Source organism: Rhagoletis pomonella, unplaced genomic scaffold (assembly GCF_013731165.1).
Source record: "Rhagoletis pomonella isolate Grant_MI unplaced genomic scaffold, Rhpom_1.0 Rhpom_scaffold_07279, whole genome shotgun sequence".
Classification (NCBI taxonomy): Eukaryota; Metazoa; Arthropoda; class Insecta; order Diptera; family Tephritidae; genus Rhagoletis; species Rhagoletis pomonella.
The window spans coordinates 1-8,266 of record NW_023465807.1 but is presented as its reverse complement, the minus strand read 5'-3'; the positions used below and the strand labels follow the sequence as shown (position 1 = coordinate 8,266).

At 42.6% G+C, this 8,266-nt stretch overlaps 2 protein-coding genes across 2 annotated transcripts; both read right to left on the bottom strand.

Annotated features, from left to right (window-relative positions):
* Positions 1 to 284: 284 nt before the first annotated feature.
* LOC118755759 lies at positions 285 to 5,923 on the bottom strand. The gene is made up of 2 exons (XM_036490584.1): positions 2,322 to 5,923; positions 285 to 2,164 (listed from the first exon to the last, which is right to left on the bottom strand). The coding sequence occupies exons 1-2, from the start codon at positions 5,856 to 5,858 to the stop codon at positions 2,006 to 2,008; spliced, it is 3,696 nt and encodes a 1,231-aa protein (XP_036346477.1). The 5' UTR covers positions 5,859 to 5,923; the 3' UTR covers positions 285 to 2,005.
* LOC118755760 lies at positions 285 to 8,052 on the bottom strand. Its single transcript, XM_036490585.1, has 2 exons — positions 7,592 to 8,052; positions 285 to 893 (listed from the first exon to the last, which is right to left on the bottom strand). The coding sequence occupies exons 1-2, from the start codon at positions 7,597 to 7,599 to the stop codon at positions 437 to 439; spliced, it is 465 nt and encodes a 154-aa protein (XP_036346478.1). The 5' UTR covers positions 7,600 to 8,052; the 3' UTR covers positions 285 to 436.
* Positions 8,053 to 8,266: the final 214 nt, after the last annotated feature.

Genomic DNA, 8,266 nt, shown 5'->3' with positions numbered 1-8,266 from the left:
TGTTGCTCTTTAGCAACGTAAAAGGGTGTGTTTGAGTATATTTAATTGAATAAGTAAAGCAAATTTTAAGGTAATACAAATTATTCCGAGTTTATTCAAAAATGGGAAAATATAGTGGACTGTAGGTTAAATTGAATTTAATAAACTGGTCTAGTCGACGATTCGATTGCGAGTGCCCCCATACCGGTGTACGGGTGCCGAGCTCACATTCGGAAAAAAGTACATATTTGACAATTCAGTACGTTCAAAAGGAATTCTAGTACAATTTTAAACATATGTATATATAAGGATAGTGAGTATGTTCAGTTTCGAATTAAGTAATTCTATTACATTTCAAATATGTATATAAAGTAAAGGGTGACTAATTCTTCATGTAAATTCATTATAAGTAATTCTATTACATTTCAAATATATTTATAAGATAAAGGTTAGCTAATTATTCATCATCATCCATGTCTTCGACATCACGCCCGGCCGGCCGCGTAGAAGCGGATACTAGCTCCTTCAGCTGGTTGATGATGTCTTGCGCTTTATTGAGCAGCTCACGCATTTTACGACTCCGGGCAGCGGTGGGACTTTGCAGACCTCGAGTACGCCGAATTGTCCGACGGCTAGCATAGCGAGTCCTCTCCCTACGTCGGATCGTTGACGACTTCGCCAGCGTTCGATGTAGCAGCGTGTGGTGCGCCCTACCACACTGATGACAGCTGGCTGGAGAGTCACAGGCACCGGTGACATGGGAGGTAGCCAGGCAGTTTACACAATATTTATGGACTCGGGCTGACTCATGCCTTTCAGCCGGCGTCATGGCGAGAAAAGCTTTACAGTAGCGCAATGAATGGGGGCGGCAACAAAGGCGACATTTGCTGAGCTCCATGGATGCTTCACTTGTCCTATGAAGAAATTAAATTTGAAACCAAACATTAGTTTTTTTTTTGCGTAAATACGGAGGGAATGGGAGTGAAAATGTTCTGTGGTTAACCACAGAGTCTGTATATTGAGGTATAAAGAAAAGAGAATTTTGAATAAAGTTTGATGCGTTAAGCATCCATTGTGCTGGGTGGAGGTGGTAACAAGCATAATTTTGCGATGTTGCGTGTTATAATTCCCTTTTGGGTACGGATGTCAGCCACGCGAACGTTTTGGTCGGGACCGGGATAGAGCTTAACAATACGTCCGAGGCGCCAATCATTTGGTGGGAGGTTGTCTTCTTTGATGACGACGAGGTCTTCCACTGCGATATTGGGTTCTTTGCCTTTCCACTTATGCCGTTTGTGTAGCTCTTGCAAATATTCAGTTTTCCATCGGGTGCTGAATTGATGGTGAAGTACCTTGAGCTTCTGCCACTTGTTTGGAAGAGACAGGTTTTCTGCGTTAGGTTCTGGCAGAGAGGCAAGTGGTGCTCCTCTTAAGAAGTGACCGGGAGTAAGAGGCTGTAAATCGCTAGGATCTTGAGACAAAGGCGACAGCGGTCTGGAATTGAGTACCGCTTCGATTCGTATGAGCAGTGTGGTGAATTCTTCAAACGTGAATTTGTGATTCCCCGCGACTTTGTTGAAGTGCGTCTTAAAACTTTTAACCGCTGCTTCCCACAGGCCTCCCATATGAGGAGCGTATGGTGGTATAAATTGCCAGGAGAGGCCATGAACGATATATTTTTCAGCGATATCTGAGGCGGCTTCCTTAAGAAAAGTGGAAAGTTCTCGGTGGATTGACCTTTGAGCGCCTACGAAAGTTTTCCCGTTGTCCGACATGATTTTATGGGGGAGACCACGTCGACCAACGAATCTGGCAAAGCAGGCCTTGAAGGCTTCTATTGTCAGGTCTGAGCAGAGTTCTAGATGTATGGCTTTGGTGGAGAAGCAGACAAACACGCATACATATGCTTTTGTGTGTGAGGCGCGACGCAGTAAAGAAGTTTTCACCAGGAATGGGCCCGCGAAGTCTATTCCCGTGGTGTGAAATGGTAGCGAGTAGGTTGCTCGTGCTGGAGGCAAGGCCGCCATTATCTGCGATCGCATTTCTCGCTTGTGTATGGTGCACACCTTGCAGTGGAAAATGCATTTTTTAACTTTCTGCTTAAGTCTTGGGACGTAATACTCTTGTTGTACCATCCGGACCATGAGCTGTTTTCCCGCGTGGAGTAGAGTTGTGTGGAGAAAATCTATGAAGAGAGAAAAGAACTTGGAGTTTTCGGGTATTATGATGGGGTGTCGTTCATTGTAGGTGAGAACGGCGTGCTTAAGGCGGCCGTTTACACGCATTACGCCACTTTTATCTAGCATGGGGTTCAACGATAGCAGCGAGCTTTTTTTATTTACCGGTTTCGCGGCTTCCAGTTGTGCGACCGCCTCTGCGTAATGATTGTGTTGGGCGCATATGATGAGCCGGGTTTTGACGTAACTGATTTCGTCCTGGGTGAGTGTGTGCGTCGTGGGTATTGGTTCCTTTCGTGCGCTGCGGATGAACCGATACACGTAAGCGATTACCCTAAGGGCGCGAGGAAATGACGAGAATCGAGTGAGAGGGTCTTCGTTCTCTATTGTGTGATAAGATTCCACAGATTTTTGTTCAGGGGGAAAGAGCGTTTGAGGCGCATTCTTTGGCCAGCTCGCTGAGGGTTTGGTGAGCCACTGAGGGCCATTCCACCATAGGGAACATGACGCTAGATCTTGTGGCTTGCATCCTCGAGTGCCTAAATCTGCGGGATTGTCTAAGCTCGATACGTGTCTCCATGTGGCGTTATTGACATTCTGCAAGATGAGGGAAGTTCGGTTCGCCACATATGGCTTCCATGTCCATGGTGGTTTTTCTAGCCAGGCCAGCACGATAGAGGAGTCTGACCAGAGTATGAGCTCATGGGTCGGCAGATTAAGTTGGGATCGAATATGCTTCACAAGTTTGGAGAGAAGGACCGCTCCACACAGTTCCAAGCGAGGCAGACTCACTGTTTGGAGGGGTGCGACTTTACTTTTTGCTACGAGCAAATGAGATGATGCCGAGTTTTCACAGTGTTCCACTCGGAGATAAACGCATGCGCAGAATGCTTTTTCGGATGCGTCGGAGAATCCATGGAGCTGAATGGTTTTATTAGGGGAAAACTGAACCCATCGCGGTATCCGTATTTCGCTGATGGCTATGAGGTTTTCTCGAAATGAAGTCCACTTGCGAAGCGCTCCGGGTTTGACGTTCTCGTCCCAATCGGTACCTTCCATCCAGAGTTGTTGGAGTAAGATTTTCGCCTGGATCATCATTGGCGATAGCCACCCTGCCGGGTCGAAAAGTTTCGCCACGGAGGACAAAATCTGTCTTTTAGTGGCTGCTGTGGAGTCTGGCAGGGGGTCAATAGAGTATGAGAATTCATCGTTGCGTGCATTCCATGTTACGCCGAGAGTTTTTGTTGAACTGGAATCATGGAATTCAAGAAAGTTTGTTTCTAGGAGGTCTGGTTTAGGTATATTTTTGAGTAGATATTTGTGGTTCGCAGTCATTTTTTTTAATGGAAAACCTGCTGATTTTAACGCATCAGTTACCTGGGTCATTGACGTAAGTGCTGAGTCGAGGTCGTGACCCCCAGAGAGTATATCGTCAACGTATATTTCATTTAACAGTATTTCTGTGGCTTTTGGGTATTTGATGCTTGAGTCTTTAGCTAGTTGGTGAAGCGTTCTTATCGCGAGGTATGGCGCGCAATTGACACCAAAGGTAACAGTTTTTAATTTAAAATCTTGTACCGAACTTTGAGGGGTTCTGCGGAAAAGCATCCTTTGGAATTCTTGATCCTCTGGGTGAATGTATATCTGGCGGTACATTTTCTCAATGTCGCCATTGAAAACGTATTTGTACAAACGCCATTTGAGTAGAACGAGCATAAGATCATTTTGGAGTATTGGACCTGTGTGGAGGATGTCATTAAGAGAGATACCTGAATGCGAAAGTTTCGACGCGTTGAAAACTACTCGCACCTTGGTAGTTTTACTATGTGGCTTTATTACTGCGTGGTGGGGTAGGTAGAATGAAAAATATTTGCCTTCACGTATTATTTCTCGGGACGATGTGGGTTCCATGTGACCTAATGTGAGGTATTCTTCAAGGACCTTCGAGTATGTTTGTTGCAGTTCCGGCTTCCTTTCATGCGATCGCTCGATACTGAGATATTGTTGTTGTGCTGCAGGCTTGGAGTGTCCGAGTGCAATCGTGTCCGGGAAAGTAGTTTTAAACGGAAGTTTTACCACGTAACGACCGTCATCTCTGCGAGTTGTGGACTTTTGATAGAGATCTTCACAAAATACATCATCGTCAGTGAGGGATGGGGTTGCTGGTACTTCCTCCTGATCCCAGAACTTCTTGAGCAGATCATTGAGAGAGTTTGTTGTGCTTTCAACTACCTGGGTTGAGAATGATGATACTTGCTCCGTCAGTGGGCCGCTCAAAATCCACCCAAATATTGAGTTTTGGGCTATCAAACTTCCACCGACATTGGTTTTTAGGCCTGGGAGTAACACTTGGGGAATGACATCGCTTCCTAATACCATGTCTATTCGAGCTGGAGTAAAACAGTGGGGGTCTGCTAGGGGGAGGGATGAGTATTCTTGCAGTTCAATATATGTAACTTTGAACGATGGCAAGAAATGAGTAAGTTGCGGGAGTATTATCGCGTTTGTCGTTATTTTCATAGTTGAATCAGCAGAACAAATGGTAATCGGGCAGATTCTGTTCGCATTTTGCAGTACGCGGCCACCCATTCCCATAATTTCATAACTAGTCGCTTTTGTCGGCAGGCCAAGCAGTTTTTGTATGCGAGACGCTATGAATGTTTTCTGAGATCCTTGATCTACAAGAGCTCGAATTTTGAAAATTTCTCCATTATGCAGGATTGAGATTTTTGCGGTAGGAAGTAGGGTTTTTTCTCTACTACTCGCAAAATGTGAGAGAGTTTGTTGAGCTGCCTTTGAGGTTGATGCTTCGTTTGGGTTGCTATTCCCTGGAGATGGGACTCGTGCCTGATTTGTTTTAGACCTGGTGCCTGTATTTGCTGTTGGTGATCTAGCGGGGTAATGGAGAAGAGAGTGATGCCGTTTTTGGCAATAAACGCAGGTAAACTTGCTGTGGCACTCAGTTTCTGAGTGAGAACAGGCCAAACAGTTTTTACAATAGTTGTTGTCTCTTATGAACTTATTGCGTTCTAGAACTGAGAGCTCCTTGAATTTGACACAGGTCATCAGAGAGTGATTTGAGTTGCATAATTTGCAAGATACCTGTTTTTTTAACTCAGTGTTAAATGAGTGAGTTCTGTTTTTATAGCCGAAGGAATGAGTATGATTAGGGGTTGATGAGCGTGGGGTATAATTTGGTGTTGAGGCCTTGGGTTTATTTGGCCTGTACGTACTAAGTCTCTCTACGATTTCATAACGGGTTGTCAGAAATTTATTCATTTCTGACCAGAGGGGTAACTCTTTTCTAGAGTCGAGTGACTGTTCCCATAACGCTAGGGTTTCATCTGGGAGTTTTGAGGAGCAGAGATGTATTAATATGGGGTCCCAGTTTTCTGTGGGTACGCCATTTGATTTCAAAGTCGAGAGGCAATTGTTTATTGTTGTCTGAATTGCCTGAATTTTTTCCCCATTTTCGCTTTGAATGGGCTGAATATTAAAGAGGGTTTTGAGTTGGTTGTCGACAAGGAGTCTGCGATTTTCATAACGGGATTTTAATGCATCCCATGCGAGCTCAAAGTTTTGGTCATTCATCTCATAGTTTTTTATTAAAAGTGCTGCTTTACCTCGGGTTTTTAGCTTTAAGTAGTACAGTTTTTGGGCTTGAGAGAGTTGGGGGTGTTGTTTGTACACTGCTGTGAACATGTCCCTGAAGGACGGCCAATCTTCGTAGCCGCCATAAAAGAAATCAGTGTCACAAGCAGGTACTTTTAAGTAGTTGTGAGTTAGGGGTGGGGCTGGGGCTGCTGAAATGGTGGTTGCGCTTGCGCCTATCGCGTTTTGTTGAAGTCTGGGGAGCAGTTGGTTTATTCGGGTCCTAGTATTGTGGCACATATCGATGGCTGCGTCATATTTCGTTTCGTATGCTTTCCTATACTTTTCGTCACTGCAACACATGTGTACAAGCTCGTATGCCTGTTCAACCCATGCTAGGTGTTTGGTGAGTTCCTCCACATAAAGCTTGAGACCGGCTTCCGAGTGATCCGTTATTTTTCCAGCTTTGAGATTTCGAAGAGGAATTTTTTTTGAGTTTGGGTCAATTCCTCATCGTCCGTTTGAGATTTTGACCGTGTCTTTACTCCCTGAGGAGGTGCCTGGAGGGATGTGAGTTTTTCCTGTTTTTCTTCCGCCATTATTTAATTTTTTGGGGAAGGAAGTTTATAGGAGAAATTGAGGTAGCTTTGCTGCTATAAATCGATTGAGTGAGATTGAGTTTTCGAGATTTTTTTTCCTCAAGTTTATATTTATTGTGGCTTTTCGTAAAATTTATTGGGAGATGGAGGTTATTTAAGAGGATTAACTCAAATTTTGTACTTGGGATATGCTTAATAAATTTTATTTTGATTTAAAACACTTTAACTTGATTTTATTTGCTAAGTTTTTGGGAATCGGAATTTTACTGCACCACACTGTATTTGCGTTGGTGCGAAAAATTTATAGGGTCACTGTATTGTCGGAGTACAATAGCAATTGTGGACTGTTTTGTTTTGCGCAAAAGCAATAAAATCTATGCGTAAAGATTTGAACAGTCGAAAACAAGCTATGTATTTGCAATGAGTTGTTATGTATTTTCATACATATGTCAGCCACTGTAGTTTGGCGCTTAGATATTAAGGGCTAGGTATGTATGTGCGAGTATGTATACTTAGCGCCTAAATGCTAGTACATACGTACATACGCAAGATAATTTGAGTGACCCACGAAATATTATTTGGAAATAGAATCTAGAATGCTAAAACCAAAGAGCAAGGGAATATGTGTTTGGGGTTTCTCTACTGATTATTATTAGGTATGTACATACATATGTTTGGATGCATCAACATAGATTCGCTCTATGAGAACCGTTGTAGTTTGGCGCGAGTGCATACGTATGTATTAATGTATGTATTTATGTATACAGCGCAGTATTAGTACATATGTATATAGGTAAATGCCCTGACTGACGAAATATTATTCAAAACTGAGTTGGCGTTGCGAAACGGGAATTTTTTCTTTGGTACATGTACCCAGGCGGAAATTTGGGACGTTCACTTGAACAATAGTTTCGTTCACTGAATTTAATAATCATGCATGTATTGTGAGTTGGGGGTAAATTATTTGAATATGTGATGGAGTATATATGTTGTATATTACTGTGCCTTAAGTTTAGCGGATTTTTTCTTCGAGTTGGAGAAAACGGGATATATGTAATTGAATATATGTCTACATATATATGTAGATATACAATATATTTATAATATACTGTGTTTAAAGAGTGCACGGTATTTGTCTACGGTAAATGAAAAAGGGGTAATTCATTTCACCGTATTTTTTACGAAAATCCGCTAAACCTTGCAAAAATATGCGTATATGTAAGTATGTATGTTTGAGTAACTCACTTTGGCATTCCTATGTACAAACTCTTTTTTTTCGTGTGGTGGTTTACTGTACCGGTGACTGGCCTGCTGCTATGCGGTACCTTCCGTCGCTACTGCGCCCAAGTTTTCGTCTGCCTGTTGTTGTTGTTGTTTCGGTTGCTGGTGGTGCTCCGCTACAGCTGTCTCAACAGGTGCTTCGGTGGCTGGCTGCTGCGCTGGACGATGGTAGCTGATGCGGTGGAAGATGGTTGCTGTTATTTTGCACCACTATAACAATTTTTTTCTTTTTGTTTGCGAATTTATGTTCTTCTTAGCACTTTGTTTTTGTTCGCCACTACTTGTTTCACTGTTTTCTCTGTTTATGTGTTTTTCAATGTTCAATTTTTGATTTTGCAATTAATGTTTATTAAATGTTTTCAGTTTTCGGTTTTTTTATTTCACCTTTCACTGTTTATTGTTGTGGAATGATTTATTTAATTTAATTTAATTTTTTTTTTTTTTTTTAACGCACCGCGCGCCGCTCGCAATCGAATAAACTTTTTCGTTTTTTTTCGGGTAGAAAAAAATGTATGGCGATACTCCAGCTTTGTTTAGAGTGCTTTGCGCGTTAAGTGCTGCCAATTCTTTTTGATGGCGCGTAAGGACCATATGTTGCTCTTTAGCAACGTAAAAGGGTGTGTTTGAGTATATTTAATT

Excerpts from the sequence above, each read along its gene's own strand:
- LOC118755759 (XM_036490584.1), bottom strand. The coding sequence starts at position 5,858 with ATGTTCACAGCAGTGTACAAACAACACCCCCAACTCTCTCAAGCCCAA. Across the intron at positions 2,165-2,321 it reads AACTGGAAGCCGCGAAACCG|ATTTTCTCCACACAACTCTA; the intron begins GTAAATAAAAAA and ends CTCTCTTCATAG.